The following is a 25,625-nucleotide window of genomic DNA, read 5'->3' on the forward strand; positions in this document are numbered from 1 at the left end:
GAAGCTGGCAGGGGTCTCCTGGTCCTGGGTCAGCCTGACATTAGATGGAAAGGCCCCCTGCCCACTCCCTACCTGGCTCTCCACCCCAGAGTCCAGCGGTCAGAGGCCAGAGACCTGCTGTCCTGGTGGAGGGGGCATGTCAGCAACCTGCCCGCAGCGTCAGGGACAGAATCTGGCACCTGTGGGAGAGCTGTGTGACTGTGGGTGTGGCTTTGCCTCCCTGGGTCTTGGTTTCCTCATCTGTCAAAAGTGGAATAGTGTCATCTACCTTGAGAGACCGTGGTGAGGATGAAATGAGAACCAGCAGGGAGCCTCGCACTTACCTGCCGGCTCCCTGGCTTCCTTCCCAAACTGGTCTACAGGCAGGCCTTTCTGAAGGTGAGCCAGATGGTCCAGGAAAATGGGCCTGGGGTCTCTGCAGAACACTGCACTTGTAGTCTGCTCTGGATTCCCTTCTCTGTGAAGTTCCCATGGCTGTATGACCTGGGCAGGATACTAAACCTCTCTGTGCTTCAGTGTACTCACCCTGCGTCACCAGGTAAATTACAGATGTGTGAGTGGCTGTGAGGAATGTCCCTGGGTTTGTTTTTTTTTCTTTTCTTTTCTTTTTTGGGAAGGAGTGTGGAGCATGGCAAGAGTCCCTCCTCAGGGTGACTGTAGGCTTGGGGTTGGGGGCCCTGCTTTGGATAGGACACTCCCAGACACAGAATGAAGTACCAAGGGTCTGCCTTCTTGCTTTCTGGGAGGGCTCCCTGGGGGCTGAGAGGGACTGGCCCAGCCTGTGTTTTTCTCTGGGGCCTGGGGTGACAGTATTTAAGCCCAGATGCTCTGGCCTGGGTTGGCCATTGGAGGAGGAGGGGCTCAGAACTGCCCCGCTTTAAGCAAACCCACTGAGCAGAAAATCCAAAGGGGCCTGAAAGGCAAATTTTAGAGCACTCCCTCAGTCTATGAAAGGATCTTTATTTTATAAAGAGCTTCGCAGTCAAATTCTGTTAACTTGACCCCTTCCTTGGGTGGGCGGGGGTAGCACCGAAATGATCTCCCAGAAGAGGCGGCCCAGCATGGGGGGAGGTGCTCAGGCATTGGGATTTCGGGGGGTCCCGCTGGAAGCCCTTGGAACAACCCTCTGGGAAAAGGGGCAGCAGAGTGTGGAAGTGGGGGGGTGGGGGAGGAGGGATTGGTGACCTACCGAGGGAGTCACTGGGTCCCGGGTGTCTGCCCTGGGCCAGGGCCCGAGCACCGGTACCTCTGTTGTCATGGCAGCCCTGCGAGGTGGGGCTGTCGAGCAGGCAAGGTTACAGGAGGGACGTGGGGCTCGGAGTGTGAAGTGGAGGCACAGGGGCCTGGCTGGACCACAACTTCAGTAACAGTGGGGACCTGCCTGCTCTTAGGTGGCTGTCTCAGTACCCACACAGGCGCGGCACACAGCAGGTGCTCCGTGTTTGCCAGTGAAGAGCGGAAGGAAGTCAGGTCCGACTGATTCAAAGCCACCACGCCTTTTCCCACTTGGGCCCAATGAACCCGAGGAGGTGGCCTGTGGCCCCCTGGGCCTGGGAGGAGAGCAGGGTGTGGGCAGAGCCGGGCCGGCCCTCCCAGCGCCCTCCTGCGGTCCCGGCCGGGGCAGTCAGGGACGAGCCATGTATGCCCACATGTGTCCACGAGAGGTCGCCCCGCACCGCCAGCAGCAGTGAGACCAGCCTCCCAGAGGACCCCTAGTGGTGGAGGAAGGAACTCACCTTGGAGGAAGCAGGATGCGGCCCGAGCAGAGTTGGAAAATTGTACCATGGAAGCGTTGGCCGGAGGGCACTGCAAAAGCGGTACAGAGGAGGAAATGAGCCCAGAGCGGGGTGGCTGGTCCTGGGGACCCAGAGCTAGTCCACGGCAGAGCCTAGAGCTCCCCTCCCAGGTCCTCATCTCCTGGATCTGAAGAGGGCCTGCTGCTGGGGCTGCTTTGTCTGGGTTTCCCTAGACTTGTGGACTGCAAGGTGGAGATGGGGTCGGGGAGGGCAGGGCTGGTGGATGGGGAGCATGGGGTGGGGCCACGGGGTGCACTTGGCTGTACCCAAGGCCACGACCCTCTTGGTAGCCCCTCTTCCAACAGGACGGGCCCAGCTGGTCATGCTGGGGGTACAACTCGGCCTCCTTGATGTGGGAGCATTACCAGGTGAGGTAGGTACCCCAGGGGGTCGGGCGGCTCTGTCAACTTGGCATGGCCCTCACTGACCCTGGAACCCCACACCCAAGGGGCAGGGCTGGCGCTGGATGCCCAGGCAGCTGGGCCCTGCTGAGAAGCAGTGAGGCCAGGTCATGCTGGGCCTTGCGGGCTGGGTGAGGAGCTGGGTTTTATCCTGGGGCAGTGGGGAATCTATTGGGTGGGGCTTAAACCAGGGAGCAGCGTGGTCCTTCTAGTCACGATGGGTGAGTGAGATGTGGGTAAGGGAGCTGGGTTAGGAGGCCGTGGTCTCCTGGGCCTACAGTATAACTCACAGCCCAGCTCACACTGACTAGCAGGGCAGGTGACTGGCCCACTGGCTGTCTCCTGTCAGCCCTCCGAGCTGGGAGAAGAGGCCGGGAGACCTTTTCTCCTGGCTCTCTGGCATCATGATCCTTCAAGAAGCCCTCCTTGGTTCGCTGCTGCCGGTTGGATGACAGGTGTATGCCTCACCCAGCTTCGGTTTCAGCTCTGTCCACTCCCACCCACAGCGACTTTAGCTGCAATGCCCTGACCCCTCCTCACCTCCCTGGGACCTGCAGGAACCCCTTCCAGGCCCAGCTCAAATGCTATTTCCTCTAAGACGCCCTCCTGGCCAGTCTGGGCAGCAAGGCCTCTCCCTGGCACCCGCATCCTGTGGGAGCTCAGCGCTCACCGTGTTAGCAGGGTTCTCAGCCATGGCCCGGGGTTAGAGCCACTGCTGAATGTAGGGACTGGCCCAGCATGCACAGCATCCAGCGAGAGGGATGCCGGGAGAGAGGACAGAGGGAGTCTGGGACAGAGGGGCCCGGAGGCGAGGGAGAAACCAGCTGAGCCCCACCCTCGAGTCCCTGAATGTCCGTTCGGCACTCTCGCTGTTGGTCAGCGAACTTCTCCTTGGGTGACGTGGAAGAGCTTGTCCTTCTCCCCCAGCGTGACATGGCTGTGTAGACGGGGTGGGCAGAGAGCTCACCCCGTTCGCCCTGGCCCTCCTGCAGGACTGTGGCCCCAGGCTCTGTTGGGCAGCCCCTCTCTCCACAGAGCCCTTGCCACCCTTGAAGTCCTGCGGCTCCTGAAGCCCCCACGGCTTTGGGCTAAGTGCCTCCAGGGGCTCCCGAACTGGGGGCAGGGGGGATCAGGCAAGGGATGCCCTGGCTGTGACAAGGCCACCTAAAGGGGCCCAAGAGGAGGGGGAAGCCAAGTGTAGCAGCAGGGCCACCGAGATGAGTCCCAGGATCTGGAAGTGGTACCATGGCCGCTATGCAAACAGCTGGAAGGCCAGGCAGCTAGGTCGCCCAGGTAGCCTCAAAGGGGGTGCGGATACTGCGAGGATAGAGTGAGGTGGCATCTGCTGGAGCCAGCCACGGAGGGAGGGCCATCTCCTGCAGGGGTGCCCAGAGATGGAGTCCAGGGAGGGCCCAAGGCTCTGGGGATGCAGTGGAGGCGGGGCAAGGGAGGGGGCCCTAGCCAGGTAGGCGGGGGTGGGGTTAGGAGCACTGATAAGAGAAGGGGCCGCAGGCCAAGGGGCCAAGGGGAAGGCAGGGCTGGGCTCCGGGCTCCTCAGTAACAGAGTGCTCACCCTGCCCCACTCCTGGCCCTGGACAAACCTCCAAAGAAGCTGGTCCATCTCCAGGGTGGCACTGCCCCTCCCAGGTCCACAGGGGCTCTAAGCTGGGGGTGGGGGAAATGCAAGGACCACCCAGCCCAAGGAAGGATTGAGCGACCCCTCCCCATGCCTCCTCGAGGCCCTCCATCCAGCCCTGCGTTCCCAGCACTCAGTGGGTCCCTGCACACTGTTGCTTCCCCCAATTCGGCACCCTCTCCATCCCGGTGCAGGCCTCCCCCTGAACCCCCAGCCTGCCCGCTGTGTGGCAGCTAGACCCTGCCACGCGGATGCTGTCACCTCCTTCATTGCCCCCACTTCCATCCTTACTGCAGCGAATAAGGCCCACGAAGGCCTGGTCCCTGCCTGACTCTCCGGAGGCGTCTCTCAACTGTCGCCCCAACCTGCTCATCTCCCCCGCCCCCGCCCCCGCCCCACCAAATGGCCTTGTTTTCTGAAAATGTCACGCTCTGTCTTCAGGGCTTGTGTACACATCCCGAGTTCTGCCTCAATTCCTTCCCCTCGCATTGAACTCAGGTCCATTTCAGTTCAATGTCCCTCCTCTGTCTCAGCGCCCCTCCTGGGTGCACCCATGCCCACAATGGCACTTTGCACGTGGAGCTGTCCTGCCAGCTCCATGTCTGCGGAACTGCAAGCTCCTCCGGGTGGGCAAGCGTGTCCCACTGTCCCATGGCCCTGACCCCAGCAGAAGCAGCACAAAGAATGTGCTGCAAGGTTTTGCAAATGATAAGGGCATTCACTTAACATTTATTGAGCACCAGCTGTGTACAAAGCCCTGTGCTAAGCCCTGTAGGGGGTTATATAATGCAAAGCCCCTCGGCTCCAGGCTCCCGAAAAAGCTCCAGACTAGACAGTGTTCAAGGGAGAGTTTCTGCACCTGCCAGGGCCATCGGGGGCTTCCGCAGGGGACTCTGCCTGGAACACGCGTCTGCTGGACACCCACCAGCTTATCTCTGCTCGGGCTGCACAGCGTTCTCCAGGAAGCCTCTTTAGAGCTCGTCTGCCCTAGACTGTGTCCCCAACGGCAAGGGACCACAGTGGGTGCCTATTTCCTCTGCACAGGGCCTGGCACCTCCGGAGCTCATTAAATCATTGCTGAGTGATGGCTGGGAAGAGCACCAGGACAGCAGGCAGAAGGCGGTCGTCACAGGCCAACTGGGGGTGCAGGGTCCGCGTTGAAGGCTCCCCTGCCAATGACGACGCTCTGGCAGAGGCTTTAATGGCAGTGGCTCACCCCTGACCCCCTTTCAACTGCTGCTCCATAGGCCTGACCCTCCCAGTGACCTCTGGGATAGGAGGACAAGGACTTCACCCCACTTTACCCATGAAGAGAATGGGGCTCAGGGAAAGGGACTCACTCAAGGCTACACAGCCAGCAAGCGGTGGAGCTGGTGTTGGAACTCGGGTCTGAGCACAACCTCTTGCTCTTAGCAAGCCCTTCTAGCCTTGGGAACCCACGCACGCTGCTTCTGAGTCTTCAGTTTCCTTATGAACCAGATCAAAGGGGAGTGACTTTCTGAGTCCCAAATAAACCCGAGGCCTCCTGTGAGGGGCCAGGAAATTTGGCCGAGGGCATCAGAAGTCAAGGGACGCCCCTGACCCAGCTGTCACTCATGTGACTGCCTCGTGTGCCCTGGTGCTCTGAGCTTCCCGGAGAAGACTTTTCCTCTCATTTATCACCCATCCACCCATCCATCCATCCCTCCCTCCCTCCAACCATCTTTATTCACTTGCTCGCTAGTCACAATGCATCTTTGATCCGTATCAGGCCCCGTGATAGAGAGATAAGCCATAGTCTCCACCATCAAGTCAATAAAACGTAGCAAGTGTAGATACCAGGACAGAAGATGAGGCACCGTGGGGACACCGTGGGGACAAAGTGACCCTCTAGATGGAGTGCCCAGGGACCACAGTGGGGGAAGAGTCCTAGAGGAGCTGACACCACTCTTACCACGTCTCTGAGGCTATTGGTATGTGGAGGAGAAACTTCTGCCCCAGGCCAGCCCCCGCTTCGGGCACATCCCAAGTTCTCTAGGAAGCCATTTCCCTACTGTTAGGGCAGGGGCTCCTCAGGGAGTTTCCCCGGCCATTCTGAGGCTGGAAGGACAGACACAGACGGAAGGTCTGGTCTCTGCTGTTTGGGTTCCTTGGCCCCTGGATGTGTGTGTGTGGTCACCCTGCCCCTCACGCTCTGACCCTGCAGGGCACCGGTGCCGACAGGGCCTTGGAGGTAATTACCTACCTGCCCTGCTGAGCCCCACCTTCCACACTCCCAAGTCTCCCAGTAGAAGTGGGGGCCCGAGGGCAGCAGATGGCTCCCCAGACTGGCCCTGACCCCAATCCCCAATCGGCACTTCTAACCTTAAAGCAATTCCACCTCCATGGCCACCATCTCCTTGGCGCCCCACAGTAACCCTGGGAAGGAGGCAGGGCAGAAGCTGGGAACCCTATTTTGCAGGTGAGAAAACTGAGATCTGAGAAGCACAGTGGCTGTCCCAGCTGGCGGGCAGACTCCCGGAGAGGTTTAAGAGCTGGGCTGGGGTGTCCTGTAGGCCTACGGTGAATCTTGGCTGTGAGACCCCGAGCCTGACCTCTCTGGGATGCCTCATCTGTAAAAGGGGGATGCTGGGAGTATCTCCTCACAGGGGGGATGCACGACTTAAATGAGATCGAGTTTGGAGGATGCTTAGTGCAGGGCCTGGCACGCCTGGGGCACCCGACAGTCTGGCAATATTATGAATACAGATCCAGGTCTGCTGCCTCCGCAGCTTGCCCTCTTTCTACCCCACCCGCCCTCTCCCGCCCCATCTTTCTAAGGATTGAAGACAGCAGCTGGCAGTGGGAGGTGGTTGCTTTAAATATGAGATGAGGAGAACAAAAGGAAAATAGAACAGGGTGGTGGCTCATGGCTAAAATTGAACAATTCCCCTCCCAGACTCGGGGGAGGGGCCTGCAGGACACCCTCCGGTTTCTGCTCCCTGTTCCCGAAAGGAGCTAAGCCTTGCTTCACAAGCTCCGTCGGTCCTGCTGCGGGGAGGGGGAGGCGCTGGCCGGGGAGCCCACAAGCCAGGGGACACCCCTGCCTGCCCGTAGGCTCTGTTCTCCGGAGGAGCAGCAAGTAGGCTAGGCGGGATCCTGGAGCTTCTCTGCATCGCTTCCAAGAACATTAAATATTCACCAGAAGATCTCTCCACAGGCCCCCCGCGAGCTTCAAGGGCAGCCCGTCCCCTTGGCAGCGTGCGCGCCGCCTTGGATGCCACGGGCCCCATTACCAAGCCCTTGCTCTTCACCTTCTCCCACCGACTGCCTCGGTGCCCCTGGCCCCCTCCCACTCCCACCCCCACCCCCGCGGGCCCCGGTATGGTGACCAGCGTTTCATTCTCCCTGGCCGGTGCGCACTGCTCTCCCAGGCAGAGGGCTGGGGCCTGTGACTCGGCCTCCTGATGTGTCCAGAGAAGGCTGCGATCTCCCCTACGCCTACTCTGGCTGGGCCCGGCAGAGGGGACTGAGGTGTCGGTGGGCGAGTCACCGCTGCCCACGCACAGACGGCACCGGAGGGGCCGGGGCTGGCGGTGGCTGCAGGGCTGTGGTCGCTGCCACCATTAAGTGAATGCCGGGGGCTGCGGCAGGCCGAGCAGAGGGCAGGTGGAGGCCTGCTGCCGGCGGAAGGAAGCAGCTGGGAGCCCGATGGACGGAGGTGTGGACTGGCCGTGGGGACCCCAGCTGTCCACTGGACGGGAGGTAAACAGCAGGCCTGTGGACACAGCTTGTGCCCTGACAAGCAGGGCCGCTGAGGCCGGCAGGCCAGGGTCTAGGTCCCGGCTGAAGTCGCTTCCTAACTGGACCTGGGCGAGATACCTCGCCCGCCCAGCCTCAGTTTCTTCATTTGTAAATGGGGACGGTGATCTCCACCTCGGAGGTCTGTTGAGGATACAGGACATCGCGGTCGTAAGGGAGGGAGCCCAGTGCCTGCCAAGTGGGGGACACTCAACAGCTGGAAGCTTCCTTGTCCTCAACCCCAGAAACCCCTCACCGGGCTTCCCTGGTGACGCAGTGGTCGCGAGTCCCTCTGCCGATGCAGGGGACATGGGTTCGTGCCCTGGTCCGGGAAGATCCCACATGATGCGGAGCGCCTGGGCCCGTGAGCCGTGGCCGCTAAGCCTGCGCGTCCGGAGCCTGTGCTCTGCAACGGGAGAGGCCACAGCAGTGAGAGGCCCGCGTATCGCAAAAAAAAAAACCCTCGTCTTCATCCCGTTCCTCCTCCCTCCGCCCTCTTGGGAGCTGCACCCCCAAATCCTCCACTGCCCTCCACATCCATCTCACCAGCTTCCTCGGGCCCCCGTTGTTCTGCACATGCCCCTGCCCCCTCACCCGAGGGTGCCTTCCCCAGGCGTTCCCCCGTCTCATCCCTCCCCTGGAAATGCCACGGCCTAGTTCAATGCCACCTCCTCTGTGACACCTCCCCCAGTGCTCTGGGCAGTGAGAGCTTCTCCCTTCCCCGAACCCTGAATTCCCCTGAACCCCACCCTCCCTCCCCACTAGCAGATTACTTAAAGGCATCCTGCTTTTCTGCTCCTGGGTCTGCCTCCCTCAATGGACTGCCAGCCACTGCCAAGGCCAGTGTGTTCCGACGCGTTCCGCATCGTCACGACCCTCTCCTGTTGCAGCCCCTGTCAGCAAATGCTTGTTGAATCACTGGCCACGAGCAGGGAGGGGCCTGGGAGGAAGGTCAGGGTGACCACGGCTGGCACAGGTCTCAGGGAGCAGAGGGAAGGAAAGCCACTGAGGTCAAGAGAAGCAGTGTCTGGGAAACAGCGGCGACGGCCCCGGGTCACCCGGCCCAATCTCGACAGTGGGCGCACGGCCCTCTGCGAGGACGGGCCCGCCGCAGCAGACAGAAGGGGCACCACTGTACTGAGTGCCTGCTGGGGCCGGCACTCAGTACAGTGCCGGCTTGTAAAATCTTGCTGAATTTCCACCCCGTCCTGGGGGAGCTGGGTGTCAGCACCCCATCTCCAGCCGGGAAGAGAGCAGCACGCCCAAGCACACAGTGTGCACCACAGGGCCAGGTGCAGGCCTGAGACTCCCAGCAACCTCAGGAGCTGGTTCCTTTTATCCCCATTTTATAGACAAAGCCACTGAGGCACAGAGAGGTTAGCAAGAGCAGGGCTGGGCCGGAGCCGGGTCTGCGGACCTCAGAGCCCACATTCCCCACTGCCACCCCGCCACCTGGGATGCGGGCTGAGCCTGTCTTACTTTTTGGCACCCACGTGTGGCAGATTAAAGGAGAGAACAGCCGCAAAGCCGGCAGTTACTAAACCACAGCTATTCCAGGCCTCGGCACCCCCTCTCCTTGTACTCCCATCTGCACGCCTCGCCAATCTCCCGGCAGCACCCAGCGCGGCACAGGGCTCGGGCCAGCGCAGGTCTGAGGTCAAGGAGCTGCCCCCCGCGCCCCCCAAGTCCCAGAGGGCCAGGACCCGCTCCACAGTTAGATCCAGGTGGTCAGCCTTGGGGCAGTGACCCTGACTTCTCCTTTTCGTCCCCATCGCACTGAGCTCAGGACCCCACCACACACAGCAGCAACCCAGCAAGCACTGTGAGGCTCTCGGGTGGGCCGACGACGCTCTCCTCCCAGCTCAGCCGCTCGGGTCTCTGGGCAGAGCTTAGCTGACTGACAGGATGCCGTCCAGCAGAGCTGCTGACAGATCCCATTACAACTGGACTCTCAGCCTCAGGAGGCTGTGACTGGGCCAGGGGCCAGGACTGCCAGGTCTGAATGTCCTAGGTGGGCCATCTCAGGAGGCCCCGTGAGTGCAGGGACAGTGGGCTGGGGAGAACAGGCTGCCCCAGCTCTGCCCAGACCCGGCATTTTGGGGTGTGAGACTCAGATTCCGGAGCCAGCCCCTGAGCTGAAGGGGCTTCTCGGGCCTGCAGGGCAGCCCCTCCTCCTCAAGCCATTTCCGCCTCTGTGCGTTTATCCCCACCGTTCCTTGGCCTGGAGCATCTCCTCCCTGGGGAAAATCCCACTCTCCCTTCAAGAACTGGCTTTCAGGGCTCCCCCACCCCCGGAGGCTCCCCCTCACTCTCTGGGCTGGGCATGGAACCTCCTTCCACCCAACCACGTCCTGTCCTCTCTTATTACACCACTTTTCACATCCCGCTGAAACAATCGGGTTCAAGTGTTCTGCGATAGACTGTGAGCTCACTGAGGGCAGGGTCTGTGGCTTCTCCATCTTTGCGTCCCCACTCCCGGGGCCTGGCACTCAGTGCTGCTGAATAAACATCTTTGAACTGAACTACATTATGTGAGACCGAAAACGTCTTTATAGTGGCTCAGTCTGGCCACCAAGGGTGTCTCAGTCAGCGTCCACGGGGCCCCATCCAACTGCGCTCAGTCCGCACCCGTGACGGAACGGGGAGGGGGCAGGGCCCAGGCGCGCGGGGCCGTGCCTGAGCACAGGGTTTCCGGCAGCCTTGCGGTCCGGCCAGAAGCTTCCCCGAGTTCCTGGGACCCAGCACAGCCTGAGGATACTGGGCCTGCCTTCACTCCAACCTCGAGAGACTGTAGATCAAGATCAGTTTTTGGTTATTTTAATTGTAAAAACCAAGACATTCATATAAATTAGACCGCTGTGTAAAATAGGATTCGCCCTTCTACTAAAACCCTTCTCCCCACACTCAAAAAGAATATAGAAAAGCCAGCAGAGATAAGAAGTACAAATCAGCATGCGGTCCCTGATGAGAAGTGGCAGGCCAGGTTTCCCTGCTGAAACGGGCCTCACGGCGAGGGCACTCCTGGCCCAGGCGTCTCACCGGAGGTCAGTGACACTTCCGAGAAACTGCGCAGTCGCAGCTCCCACACCCTCAGCCACTGGTTACCAACTGCATGGGTGAGGCGGGGTAACAGGTTCACGCAGCCTGGCGGCTGGGGAGCGGGGAGGGGACGGAGGGCGACAGGCTGCTTGGTCCTCACGTCAAAGCCTGGGGCTGTGGAGCTGTCGGCCCAACGAGATGCAGTGCCTTGTTCAGCCCGGGGTCAGGCTGGGAAAGGGGCTTCTGGGGTGGGGTGGGGGTCACCACTTCTCCGGAGGACAAGGAGAGACGCCAGCGACCCCCGAGGACAGACTCCCTCTCGAGGCCGCCTGCATACGGCCCGTAAAGACGAGGACAGCGGACACCTGCCTGCAGTGCTGCGGGTGGGAGCGAGGGGCTCCCGGGCTGTGAGGGGTGAGCAGCCAGCCGGAGAGGCGGGGCTCACATGTCCCTGTGAGAGCAATTCCACCTCCCCCGCTCCTTCTACCCTGTCGCATCTCCCCACCCCTCCCCTGCCGCCCCCTCACGCCCTGGGACTCAGCGTGAGATGGCTGCGAGCCCGGGGCAGAGATGTCAACGAATTCACACACTGGGCGCGGCTCAGGAAACGGTACCCAGGACAACAGAAGAGAGCCCGCTTTCCTTTGGAAAGTCAGGAGCTGCCTGGGGCTGCTCCCCATCCCAGAGGAACAGCAGGAAAAGGCCTGCGGGGGACGGGGGCAGGGGTGGGGGACAGTGTCAGGAGCACTTCCAGACACACACAGCCAGGGTCCCCCCGAAGTACAGGTACAGGAGGTTCTTCACCTCATGTGTGATCTCAAAGCCGAAGCCTTCGCCGATCACCACGTGCCAGGAGGAGCCGAACTTCTTGTCCATCGTCTCTTTGATCATCTTGGCGGCGCTCTGGAACCAAGAGGATGCTCATCAGAGAGGGAGGTTTCGGGGAGAGAGTGGGCATGAGTCAGCGCCTCTCCGGAAAGCACAAGTCTTGGCAAGAAGAAAGGCCTGTTGCCTGATATCGCTGTTCTGCTTACGGAACCTTCGGACAGGGTTTCCGCACGGGGACCCTCCTGCCAGGGGCTGTCGTTACACAGGGACAGGAAACCAGACACTACCTCATCAGTCAGAAGACACTGGTGAGGCAGTAGAGCGGGCCTCGGGCCTGACACAGGGCCCCGGGCTGGAGCTCTGGCTCTGCCCTTAGTGCCCGCGTCCAGTGCCAGGGCCACAAGGCTGTTCTCAGCACTCAGTGAACAAGCGCCCGGAGAGCACGCCGCAGACTGCACGGATTACCATCGTCACCACGAGGTGTCAGGCTTCCCCTCAGGGAACAGAAAGGCTTTTCCCCGACGGGCCTGGTGGGCTCTGGGACAGAAGCTGGCCTGGCTCCCTCCTTCCCGCACTCACTCTTTCGAGAAGAGGTCTGGGGGTGGGGCGGAGGCCCGGCCTTTGCGGGGTGAGCCCCGTGCTTAGGCACCTGCTGAGCACTGGCAGCACCCTCACCCCTGGCCATAGACTAGGCCACTGGGTGATAAGAAATGGCCTGTGCCAGGTTCAAGAGCTAGGAGGGGCTGGAGATGGGATGTGCACGTGGGCCTCCCTGGCCCAAAGCCTGGGTTCTCACTAGCCAGGGTCGGCCTCATCACTCAAGCTGCCATGACACCGACTTCTTTCTTGCTCACCACCAGATTGATGAGTGACATCCCTGTGTCGACGCTGATTTGTCGTTATCGCCAGCAGCTAGAACGGTCCTGGCACAGGGACGTGTCTAACATCTTTCTTGCATGGATGAATGGATACATGAATGAGCACCTGGGTGGGCCTCTGTTCTCCGCAGGGACGGAGCCAAGGGGAAAGGTGCCCTATTCAGCAGCCCGCCTGAGACGGGGAACGCGGGCAGGGGCGTCACGGAAAGCCCTCTGGCTCTTCTCCCTCTAGGGCTGGTCGTGAGCATCGGATCAGTACCGGAGACAGCACCGGTCTCTCCCCTCACCGGCCTTCCCCATGGTGCGAATGCTTCCAAGGAAGGCTCTAGCCTGGTCCCAGCAGGACTCTCTGGGGCTCGCTGTGGGGACTGGGGCCACAGGGGTCACCAAAGACACGAGGGGCCACCTGCACTGATGGCAATACCTCGTTGTTGTTGGAGAATTTCTCACAGGCCGTGACACACAGCTCCATGGTCTCCACTCGCATCTCCTCTGGCATGTCCGAGTGCTGGAGACAAGGCAGGGGACAAACAGAGAGAGCCTCAGCCTGTGACCTGCCTCCTGGGCTGGCCTCCGTCCCAAGCGTAAGGCACGGACACCGGGGAGCTGCCCCGGCACAGCCCCGGGCACAGCCCAGAGAGATGACCCATCTCCTGACGGAATCATGCTAAGCCTCGCGGGCTCTTAGGCCCCGGGCCCCTGTGCGACCAGCGTGTTACAGCGACAGGCGTGGGCTGAAGGTGGCCCAGGCGGGAGCCTGCCGGCCACGGGAACGGTTTACCAGTAGCCTCAGAGCACAGCTGGCGCGCCCAGAAGCCTGAAGAGACGGTGCGGCCCCTCTGGGCGCTCCTTCTCCGGCCGCTTTGCTGATGTGTCTCCTCTTCTGGGCCTCGTCTCCACCCAGCTGCCCGCTCTCGGGGCCCCGCTCCGCGGATTCATACATCTTCTATGCGGGTGGGGCCCCCACATGTTCATCCTTGGCTTTAACTTCTTCTTTGGGCTCCGGATTCCTATGTCCAACTGCCTACTTGACAACCTCAGATGTCTGAAAGATAACTCTTGATTTTCCCCACAAACCTATTCCTCCGTCTTCCCTCTCTTGGTAATCAACACAGTTTTCTCTCCCAGGCTCAGGACGAAATAAACCCTAGCAGCCACCCTTGGCCTGCTCTCCCCCGTACCCAGCATGCAATGCGCCAGTGAATTCTCTTGCTCTACCTTCAAGATCTGTCCAGAATCCTACCATGTCTTGCCACCTCTATCTACTCTGTGACCTGGACCCGGCCACCCACATCTCTCTGGGCCTCTGCAATAGCACCCTGACTGGTCTCCCCACTTCCACCCTGATTCCCTAAAATCCATTCTCCTTCCAACAGCTAGAGTGATCTTTTAGAAATACTAAACGTAAAACGGATCACAGCACTCCCACTCCTCTGCTTAAAGCTCTTTACTGTTCCCTTTTGAACTCAGGATAGAATCCACGTTTCTCACCGTGGCCCCCAGGTCTCTGGGGCCTGGCCCTGCTGTCACGCTGACACTCACGTCCTGCCACCCCCTCAGCACCTGTTCCAGCCACACTGGCCTTCTTGCTGTTCCTCCCAAACGCTGGGCTTACTCAGGCTTTCTGTGCCTGCTGCCTCCCCTGCTGGGGGAGTGTTCTCCCCCAGACTTTCACAAGGCTTGCTCCCTAATTTTATTCAGGTCTCTGATCAGAGAAACCTTTCTAGAAGACATCCTCTATTCTCTAGCCCCTTATACCTGCTTTATTCTTCTTCATAGCACTCATTACCTGAAATTATGTTCTTTAAACCTTTCTTTCATGTGGGCCAGGCCTTTGTCTTGTTCACTCCTACATCCATAGTGCCTAGAACAGTGCCCGATATATAGCAGGTGGCCTAAATAAATAATGGTCGAGTGAATGAATGAATGAAAGGATGAATCACTGTTGACCCCTCGGTCTCTAGATCTGGCCAACAGAGCCCTTCTTAACTTCCTCCCACTGCTGTTCTGCAGGGGACAAGCTCCCCCTGCCTCTCTCTAAGGCTCTGTGGGGCCTGCTGGCTACCTGGCTCCCTCCTCCAGGGCTTACCCTGACCAGAGGAAAGGTCTGCAGTCGTTTATAATCAGCCTCATCTTTCTTCCCTTCTGTTTCTCCCATGATCCTTCCTCTGTGACCAGGAGGAGAGAGTGGGGCTTTCAGGAGGTGCTGGGACTGGTAATTAAGACACACCCAGGAGATTCAGGAAGCAGGCCCAGCCAGCTTGGTGGGAGCAGAAAATGTCTTTCCCCAAGGGGTGCTGCAGAAAACAGGAAAAACCAGGAGAAACGAGTTGGCTTAAAAACCACACATCGCAAATTAGAAATGTCTCAGTAACAATCTGACACCTCCCCATCTCAACTCCTCTGCATCCTTTCCAAATGGCCAGCAAGTCTGCAGACGGGAGGATGAGTCAACACGAGATGCTGGGACCCAGCTAAGAACACGTCGGTACGAGGCTGCAAGCCCACACTGTCATTACCAAGACAAATACTGACTGCGGGCCAGGCTGAGGGTGGAGCCTTGAGCTCGCAATTAAGGAACGTAGCTTCTCTGCATGCCCACTATGTACGCAGTCCTTGCTCCCCAGCAGACATGGTTAGGAAGTGAGATGTCAGGTCACGTTCAACAGCCCTGGGTTTATGGGCAAACAAGTGCCTCCTTCCGCAGGTCCCTGCTCTGTGGGAGGAAGGGGACCAGCAATGCTCTGTGCCCTCCCTGGCACACCTGGCAGCCCAGCTCTTCTCATCCACTCCCTCAGGCCACCCGTCTGGCCGGCCCAGGAGTTGGGATGCTGAGGCATTAGTACCGGTGCTACCGCACACTAGCTGCATGGCCTGGACCTCAGATTCCTCATCAGTAACATGAAGGTAGTCCAATCTATCTCATGGGGCTGTTATGAGAATCAAATGAGACAATGTACGCCAGGCACATGGTAGGCATTCAGTAAATTGTGCTTCCCTCCCTCTGGCTCCTGGGGGGAGCATACAAGGATATGACTGAAAAGTTATAAAGCTAATACACATGTATAGATTTTTTTTTTCTTTCCAAATCTAGTTATGGAAAAACAGATGGGGCTTTTTCTAAAGAGATGGGCCTGGATCCTAAAAGACTGGAAGCAGTGCTGCAAATTCTGGTGTTTCTCTTTATCCTATAATTCAAAGAACTTTTAATCTCAGAAGTACTACTAACACAAATAAATACACACTGCCATGTCGTTAAGCCCTTTGTGACCATCCTTATTGGCCAAATACAGCCAAATAATGTTATTCCAGCACTTCTCACATTTCCAAATACATCTGCTTTCAGTGCACGACCACCGAACCCTGAAGATGCCTAGCGTAGTAACTAACGGGCAACTAACGGGCAGGTAACGACGAGCGACGTCTCTTGGCTTTCCTTTGGGCCAGACACTGTTCTAAGCGCTCCACGTGTGTTTACTCAGCCCCATGCCACCAACGACCCCACCAGTTAGGGCCTGCATGAATGGAGGGTCGCTCAGCTACTGAGCGGCAAAGCTGGGGTTTGATCTGGGCACGGTCACCCTAACCCCTCCTCACAAGGCCTCTGCATGGCAACGACACACAGCGGGCGCCCGCACGCCTGACCTCTAGGGCGTGACCACTAGCACGGCTCCTGTGAGCCCAGCGGTGAGAGGAAGGTTTGATCTTCCCTTTCGGTGTCTGCTGTTCCGATGCTAACTTGACCCTTGTTTGGCCAAGCCTTGAGCTTTCCGTGCACTTTTTCTGGGCTGTGCTCTCGAGCTTATCCCACTCTCTGATGCTGCAGAAGTCCTCAGCGCCACTCCATGTGCTCGGCTCCCTCGAGCGAGGCTGGAAGCCTGCCACCGACCCCACGCCCCACAGCATGGGTATGTTCTGATTTCCCAGCGGACAGACAGCCCCTGTTACCTCATCGTTCTGGGCATTTGTACCATTCAGATATTAGCAGTTTCTGTTTGTCTCTATATATAAGCCTGCAAATTACCAAGTACAATCTCATTGTGCTCTCTGCTGAAGTGTCTTACTTCACAAAAGCCAGTGAATCATTTCGTCCTTTCTCGTTAATGTTAGGGTCCCATTGCGCCCTGTCCCCCTAGCTGTCTTCGGTAAAGGCCACTTTATTGCCTCCTCTTCCACATCACCAAGGGGTGACAGAAGGTGCGGGGCCACACTGATGATAAAAGAATAAGGGCTTTAAGCTTCCATTGCCTCCTGAGGTTTTCAAGCGGGAACAACTTACAATGCTGAAGCAGCTGCTTAGGGCCCTTCCACCTGAATATTTCAGCTCAATCCAATTCATCCTCTGGGCTAAAAAGCGCTAGTGTGGAGGGGAGCTCGGTGGCAACTGTGCATACGTGTGCCCTCGGGGAGGTCAGGGTCTGTGACCGCTGCTTGGACTCTGCTTCAACACATAGAATCCTGATGAAACAAGACTTCAGAGGTATTACCAAAGCCCCTTCTTCAGGAACAAAGTGGAAAAGCCACTGGGACAGTTTTTTTTTAGAGGGGACATCACCTTGTAGAGAAGAGAAAGTACAGGATCACGAGGCGGAATATTAAGGCTGGAATACTAGCTCTGTAACTGAAATCAATTCTGCCCTCTTCCTTGCTCTGCAGCCTTGGGCAAGTAATTTAACCTCCTGAGTCTTGGTTTCCTCCGTGAAATGGGATAATCCCACCTTCTCATTCTCAGAGAGCTGTCGAGAGCACCAAGCAGATGCACGTGAGCGTTCTGAAATCGCGGAGCTCCCCGCGCTCAGCATCACGCTGCCCCTACAGCCACCATGTTAGCAGCCAGCACTTCGTCAATCTCATTCAACCGCATTTATTCAGGACCACGACTGCAGATACTTTTCCTACCCACTGCACGTACTCCTGGGGATCCAAAAGGAATGAGACTCACAGAATGAAAAGGAACAGTTATAGATTATGTGTTTCCAAATCCAGAGAGGTAGGAGAATTTTTATGATGCTGTATCATTATAGTACAGCTACAGTCATTCAGCCACGATTTTAAAACCCTGCCGATAGAATGCTACCGAAAATAGCAGAACTAGAGGTTTTAATAACCTTATAAATCTTCCATGCAAATGAGTGTGTGCCTGACAGGATCAGGCCAGGAAGAAGTTGCGTCAGGTCTAAAAGAGAGCCCTTTAATAATGGAAGCGTGCCCCTGGCCAGGGCACTTGAATCTCCTGGGTACCAGAGCTTGACCGTCCCGGGGCCTGTCCTGGCGCACAGAGCCAGTGGCAGCCTTGCTCCCTCTCTGCCCTTTAGTCCCCTCCTTACCCAAGGGCCCCTCTGGAGCTTTACACAGCCTCGCCCATGTCTGCTGCGAGGCTTCTCCTAGGCAACAGGAGGCAGAGGCAGGGCTCTCCATCTTATCCTCCTGTCAAAGCCTGTGCCCCTTGTTCTTCTGTGGCAATGACCTCAGTCACTATTTATTATTTTGCTTTTGAAGTGTTTGGGAGGAATCCTTAAGAGGGTTAGGGGATGTGGGGAGGAGGAAGGAAAAATGAATGAATTCTGGGAAATAAGGTCAAAAGTGTCAGCCAGCACCCCGACCCCCCACCCCAAGCCACTCAGCGCCTGGAACACGCTTGGCTCGTGGACCACGGCTCGCCACCCCTTTACCACCTTCCAGCATCCGAGAGGTGGGAGGACACGCTTGGCGCACGGCATCGTGCTCCACAGGCAGGTCTGACTTCACACCTCGGTCTGTCTCGGGTAAGTGTTTACATCTCTAGGCCTTGGTTTTCTCATCTGGAAACTGGGCCTAAGAATAGACTCTGCCTCACAGTAAATGTCAGCTCTTGCTACTGGTGTGGAAGGAAGGGGAAGTGCAATGCCCTTGTTCATATCCCAGCCAACTAAACAGCTAAATGCTAGGCCAAACAAACCAACACTCACCGAGTCCCCCCCGGTGCTGTTAGTACTGAAGGAGGAAGGACTCACAAGGAAATCTGGTAAACACAGTTGGGCCGGGGGCTGTAGTGTGGTGACACTGCGCTTTCACACTTACTGCCTCATTTCAGCCCGTAACAACCTGTGAGGGCAGCACCCGCTCCCAGTTCTCAGACAAGACACTGGGGCTCAGAGAGGTTTGCGGGCTGGCCTGTGGGCACACAGCCAGCAATGACAGAGCCAGGAGCGGAGCCCATGTCTCTTCTTCTGACGCTACCTTCTGTGCTTGCTTTCTTGTCCCAAGCAAGTAGGAAACAAGACAGTAACACGAACAATGTCAATCCTCGGCAGCCACTGGTCCAGCCCCCCGTCCAGGCAGGCCTCCGACTTCCAGCCGTATCGGGGCTACACACACACTCGGCACCTTGGTTATCCTCCTGCCTTTCCCTGACACGTCCGCCCTCTGCCTTCTGGCAAACAAAGGGCAAAGCTCGTAAGGTGAGGAGAAAGGAACCTAAGGACTTGAGAGCGTTCGTCTAAGATGTCAGTGGTGACGTCAGGAAACAACACGGAAGATGTGGATTCCACAATCAGTTTAAAATGCACCTGGGACTTCCCTGGTGGCGCACTGGTTGAGAATCTGCCTGCCAGTGCAGGGGACACGGGCTGGATCCCTGGTCCGGGAAGACCCCACATGCCGAGGAGCAACTAAGCCTGCGCGCCACAACTACTGAAGCCCGCGCACCACAACTACTGAAGCCCGCGCGCCTAGAGCCCGTGCTCCGCAACAAGAGAAGCCACCGCAATGAGAAGCCCGTGCACCGCCAGAAAGAGTAGCCCCCGCTTGCCACAACTAGAGAAAGCCCGCACACAGCAACAAAGACCCAACGCAGCCAAAAATAAATAAATAAATAAATGAATAAATTTATTTTAAAAAATGCATCATCTACTATAAAAGAAAGTTTTAAGAGTAAGAAAGAGACGATCGCAGGATAAAGAACAGTCCTGCTCAAGAAAAGAGTTACCCTTCATGCACACCAAGCCTTTTTTCTTTCACATCACCCTTCTTTTTTCTCATTTCACTGAGGTCCAGTGAAAACTTCTGATGTGTCTTAAACCAGGGGGAGGGAAGGAAAGAAAGAGGGAGAGAGGAAGAGAGAAAGATGAGGAGGTAGAGATCAAGACATTTTCTTTATGTATAAGATGGTGCAATAAACAACACTGACTCGTGTGGTACACCCTCACGGACATACCCAAATCCAAACATTTTTGTCAGGATACAAAGTACAACAAAAAGCCATAACTATCACAGACATCAGCTCCACAGGAGAACAGATGCTTACTACAGACAGCAGATTCCACAGTCTCCCACCCCCCACTTTCCCACCTACCCCCTCCTTTCCCACTCAAGAGAACAGATTTGAACGTAAGGGACTGAGAATGACGTTACCACAGAAATGAGTTGGAGTTAGCCCTGATTTACTTTTTTTAAAAAATCAGTCACAATCGCTAACTATTGGTGACATCTCACAACCAGTCACGACTCAGCAGTGCTTCGTGAGTCCAGACAATCACCTGGGGCTGAACGACTTGCTCTGTTCTCCTGAACACCGAGAGCACCAAGTCCAATGTCTGACACATGGCAGAAGCCCAACAAATATCTAAACTGTAATTAAATTATATTTCATTTGCCCCCTGGGAAGGGAGAGGACCTATCAAATCCATTCAATAACACTTATTAAGCACTGACCCTGAACAAGACAACAGGACGGGTGTTCATTTACTCCCCCTAAGAACTCTGTCAGGTGGGCACTATTATCCCTACTTCTCTGATGAACACTCAGGCTGAGAAAAGCAAAGTGACTTTCCACCCGGCTAATAAACGGAGGAGCTACGATTCAATCAGCTATATATGACTTCAGGATTAAGCTTTTCCAACTACTCTGCTATAAACAAGAGACGGTCTCTGCTTTCAAGGAGGACACAATCCAATATGACAGACCCACACACATACACAAGGAATTAACTACGGTTCACGGCAGAGAGCAGTAAGCGCCACAAGCCGGCGCAAAGAGAGAGGAAATAGGAGAATTCTGGAGGCGGCAGAGGACAGCAAGGACAGCTTGGTGGCAGGGGCAGCATCTGAGTCAGACCTTAAAAGCTGAGTGGGAATCCTGATGGGTGGGCGAGGTGAGCAAAGACCTTCCAGGCAGAGAGATGAACACACACGGTGACGTCAAAGCAGAAAGCTCAAAGCGTTTTCTGGGCAAGTCCAACAGTCCAATTTGGCCTGAGGACAGAACTTGGCAAGGGAGAAAAGAGAAAGTAGGCTGGGAAGAAAGACTGGGGTCAGGTTGCGGATATACAGCAGGGCCCTAAGACCCAGGCTTAAGAAGTATGGATATTTTTAGTGGAGAAAGAGAAGCCCTTTGGAAGTGTCTTGGGGGCTGGTGACATGGTTGTGTTTTGGGGCAATTATTCTGGTGGGCTGGGTTAACAGGAGGAGAGACTGGAGGTAGGAACACCAGTTAGGAAGCTACAGCAATGGCCCGGGTGACAGGCATTAAAAACTTGAACCAGGACGGTGGCTTTAGGCATAGAGAGAATGTGAGACCCTTGCAGAGGCCCAATCAAAGACTTGACACTGCCTAAGTGGGACGGGCGTGGCAGAGTGATGGAGGATGCCCCAGGAGGATGGTGACGCCACTGAGACAGACAGGGGAAGTCAGGTAGGACAGATGGATAGATAAAGACGCGGGCTGGTCTGATTTTTGAACTGCTGAGTTTAAGCTGTTGGTGAGATACACAAATGGAGGTGTCTCATCAGGAGCAGGGAATCATGGAATAATGGATTATCGGGGCAGGAGGGAAGCCACCAAGGCCAAGCACCACATCAATATATCAATCTCTACTCCAACCCCCACTCCCAAACTCTCCCTAACCACGGAAGCCCAGGAGAAAGATCAGAGCTAGCGATGTGGATTTGTAGGGGAAACGGAGAAATGACAGCTGACCATAAGGGAGCTGGTGACACTTCTCAGACGGGGAAAATGTGCGGAAATAAGAGACAAAGGAAGGAAGTTCATATTATCCTCAGAATCCCCAAAGGAGATGTGCTGCAGGTTCCTAATTCTATATATACTCAGACTGGACTCCAGAGAGATTAGGTAACTTGCTAGGGTCCTGTAATTGGGAATCCAAATTAGGTTTGCCAAGTCCTTTTCACTACACCCGAAACTTCCCAAAAGGACCACATCGTCAGGGAAGCCTACAGTTGGGTCAAAGAATCACATCTTAGAACGTCAGCGTCAAAGAGACCTTAGAGATCATTTAACCTAACTTCCCGTTTACAAATAGGGAAACTGAGGCCAAAAAGGGAAATGACCAGCCTCGAGTCCCAGCACGTCGTCAACTGCCCAAGTCAAGCGGTCTGGGGGAAGGCGATGGCGACCACCGGCCCACCCGCGGGAGGAGGGGGTTACCCTGCGAAAGATAGGGGATCAAGGCGCGAGGAGGAGTTGGGTTAGGGAGGACGGGGGATCGTGAAGCTGGAGGGGACCTCGGGAGGGTAGGGAGGAGCGGCCTGCAGAGTCGCGACGGCGAAACTGTCTCGACAGAGCTCGCAGGTCCCCGAAGTGGTGGTGGAGGGAAATGGGGGTTGGGAGGACCTGGAACTGGGGACCAACAGGCAGGAGGCTGAGGTGGGGCCTCCGCGGTAGGCGAGGCCCCGCCCGCCCCGCAATGTCTCCCGGCCCCGCTTCGGGCCGGCCCTCCCCGCCCGGCTGCCCACCGCTCCCCCGGGCCTCACCTGCTCCCGCGGGGGCCGGAGCCAGGGCCTCAGCGAGTGCACCCCCGCCAGGGTTGTCAAGGAGGGAAACAAGAGTGTCTTAGCAACAGCAAGGAAGTCTTGCCCCCTCACCGGACGTTGACGGAAATTTTACTTCTTATTGGTCAATAAAAACGTCAATCAATGTTGAAGGGCCCACAACGTAGAGATTTGTGCGGAAAGGGGCGTGGCTTAGAGGTTGGGGAGGTGGGGCTTCACTTATAGTTGTCTTAAGTGAGCCTGAGGAGCCGGGTACCTTAAGAAGTTCTCATTTTAGAGAAACTTTGAAAAGCAGTATTGCCTGGAGAGTTCCTTTTAGTCATTTGAAATAACAAATGCAATTTGTCTGTGTCGTGACCCTAAGATGCCACTTTATTGGGATCTCAAAAGCCTAATATTAAGTAGCATTACAATGAGTATCGCACCTGATTCTCACCACAATGAGATGTGGTTACGAACACCATTCGAATAGTATTCGTAACCACATCCATCTGAACTAAGGTTCAGAGAGGTTAAGTAGCTTGTAAAAGGAAAAAATCAAGGTTAAGTTCCTGGAGAAGGAACCCAGGGGCTCTTGCACAGCAGCACACCCTCTTATAGTTGCCTAGTCCTAGCCCGTGGGAGACATTGTACCATCTGACCTAAAGATACCATTGTCCAGAGCCTGCCTCTTCTTTCCCTTAGGAGAAATTAATCTGAACATATGAGTACAACTAGGGAGAAGGGAAAGGGGGGAGGGGAGAAGAACCTGCAGATTCAATTATTTGATTGGTGGATCAAAGGGTCAGTGGGGTGTTCCATATTTTAACCATTTACCCTATCATGATGGGTACTTAGGGTGGAACCCCACTTCACATTCATTGGCATTCACTGGGAACTCAGTCCTGGACAGGTGCTGATGATTCAGAGGGGAGTAAGATGAGGACCTTGGTCCCAGAGAAGGCACAGTCCAGTGTGGGGAAAGTCATGTCAACAAATAGATAGAGAGTAATTCATTCTACCTGTGCTCTGGTAGAGGTGTGGGCAAGGTGCCTGTTCTCTCCAAGGAGGGAGGAACTAACTCTCGGAACAGGTGGTGCTTGAGTTGGCTGAGTCTAAGATGACCAGCGGCAAGGAGGGTCCACACAGTTCACTGGGGAACTGCTGGTGGCTCCATGAGGCCTGGGTAGATGATGAATGTGGTGCAAGTGGGAAGGGGGATGGTGAAGACAGTGGAAGTGAAGATGCAGAGGGAAGTAGGGCTTTGAATGCCAGGTTCAGAGAAGTGAGGTGAGAGTGGGGGAGAGAGGCTGCTGGAGGGTTTTAAGTAGGGCAGAGTCACGGGCAGATTTGGGTTATGGAAAGATCACTTGGATGGAGAAGATGGTAGACTGGATTTGGAATGGGTAGGTGAAGGCAGGCCCAGCAGGTTCAGCTTTGAGACTTGGAAGCTTGAGGTGCGCCAGGCCTTTGCCGATTCCCAGCTTGCCTCCCTGGTGTGTTCTGAGGGTCCACGGGACATGTGACTCAGCCTCCAGACTTCCTCAATCCTCTTTGCCAAGTTTCTCCAAGAGATGGAAGGTGGCCTTTGAGGGGGATGAAGCTCTTGCTTCCGCCTCTGATCCAAACTTCTCCCAAAAGGGGTCCATATTTGCTGTCTTCTCTTTCTCACCTCCCATTCATTCTTCAGCCCACTGCAATCTGGCTTCCACTCCCACGACACCACCAAAATTCCCTCTTCCATGGTTACCAGTGACCTCCTGAAGAGTAGAATCCAATAGATCCTTTTAGTCTTTATCTTAGTGGACCCATCCCCCTGCTGGCATAAATCTGTCGACTACACCCATCTACGTGAAATTCTCCACCCCAAAGATAGTGCCTGCAGAACTCTTTACAATGCAGATTCCAAGGCCCCAAAGTATCAGAATAGTGAAGGGCAGTAATCTATATTTTTCACAAGCACCCCTGGTGTGCACTCACCATTGAGAATCACTGCTCTATCCTAACACCTGGGGCACCTCATTCTCCTGGGTCTCCTCAAAACTCTCTTCCTTTCTGGCTCCTTCTTCCTTTGATCTCTGTGCCCACCTTGACCCTCCTCTTATCAATGGTCTCAAATTCCTTCCTACCCTAGGTCACCTCCTCATCAGGAAGAGTTTCCCTTGGTCACGCTGCCTAGAGTATTTACTGGAATTGAGGGTTGGGTGTGTATTTTGGAAAACCTCTCTGGTGATTCCAAACACTCTTCCAGGGAGTTATGCCACCCCACACACATCTTGTTGAGAATTGCCACCTTAAGGACTGTCCTTTGGGGATCTCATCCACTCCCACGGTTCCATTGTCAATGTTCTTGTAGATTCTGATGGCTCCTGTGTTTCTCTCTCCAGATTAGGCCTCTCACTGGAGCTACAGGCCTAAATATCCAAATGCCCCCTGGCCATCTCCACCAGAATGTCCCACAAACCCTTCAAACTCAGTGTCCCAAAGTGAATCCATCTTCCTCCAACTTGCTCTCTTGCATCCCTGTCTCAGTAAACGGCACCACCACCACCTGCAGTTGCCTACGTCAGAAATCAGGGAATCTTGTCCTTCCCGCTTCCCCCTACCGTCACCCACCTCAAATCAGTCACAAGCCTGCTGGTTCTAACTCCTATGTCCTGATTACAGCCCCTTCTGGCCATCTTCATGGCACTCTTCATGTGCACAGTGCCATGATCCCACCTGTATTATTGCCAATGACTTCCTAATAGGACTACCTGACCGCAGTCTTGCCCTTCTCTAATTCACCCTCTATACCACCGTCAATGCGATACTTCTAAAACCCAAATTTCACCACTGCATTCCTCTCTTTAACAACTGCTTCCCTCCCTCCACAGTTCCCCAGCGCCCACCAAGTGACATCCAGATGCCACGACCTGGCATTCAAGCCTGTGTCATGGCCCGTGGGCACCTCCATCTCCTTGCCTCTCCTTCCCCTGTGTTTATGTTCCAGCCACTCCAGCTCTCATGGCTCTCCACACACTCTACACTGTTCCTCACCTCCCTGCATTTGCTCACACATCCTCTCTGCCCACATTCTTCCTCTGCCCGTCCCTCCTTTTTTGGCTATAGGAGCCCATACTCTTTTGGTCTTAGCTTGCACACGTTGGGATTCCACCACTTACAACCAGAAAAGTCCTTTGTACTCCCGTCTCATCTGGTGCATGTTCCTGCCACGGCTCTTCTCCACTGTTTTGTACTTGAGTTTAATTCTCCGTCTTCCCCTGTGAGCTCCTTGAGAGCAAGGACTTTGTCTTATTCACGTCTGCATCTCTGGGTTTCACACAGGATCCAGCAGAGAGTAGGGGCTTTGTAAATGTCTCATGAATAACTATATGAATAAATGAATGGGGGGGATAGGATCCTACCCTACTTCTTCAGACTCAGCTCTTGTCGGTCCCCAGGATTCAGCCTACATTCTCGCTACACCTCTTCATGCACTGCTCCTGCTGTTTAGAGCGGTTAATGGTGGACACCCTGGAATCAGTTAGCAACTGCATCA

The 25,625-nt window shown here is 56.1% G+C and overlaps 1 protein-coding gene across 1 annotated transcript; it reads right to left on the minus strand.

Moving 5' to 3' along the window:
- Positions 1 to 10,452: 10,452 nt before the first annotated feature.
- DNAL4 (dynein axonemal light chain 4) lies at positions 10,453 to 22,186 on the minus strand. Its single transcript, XM_082851219.1, has 4 exons — positions 22,088 to 22,186; positions 14,427 to 14,634; positions 12,762 to 12,845; positions 10,453 to 11,534 (listed from the first exon to the last, which is right to left on the minus strand). Exons 2-4 carry the CDS (start codon positions 14,493 to 14,495, stop codon positions 11,370 to 11,372), a joined length of 318 nt encoding a protein of 105 aa, XP_082707345.1. The 5' UTR covers positions 14,496 to 14,634; positions 22,088 to 22,186; the 3' UTR covers positions 10,453 to 11,369.
- Between the last annotated feature and the right edge of the window lie 3,439 nt (positions 22,187 to 25,625).

The sequence above is a fragment of the Leucopleurus acutus genome (genome assembly GCF_964270905.1).
Source record: "Leucopleurus acutus genome assembly, chromosome: 11".
In the NCBI taxonomy this organism is placed as follows: domain Eukaryota; kingdom Metazoa; phylum Chordata; class Mammalia; order Artiodactyla; family Delphinidae; genus Leucopleurus; species Leucopleurus acutus.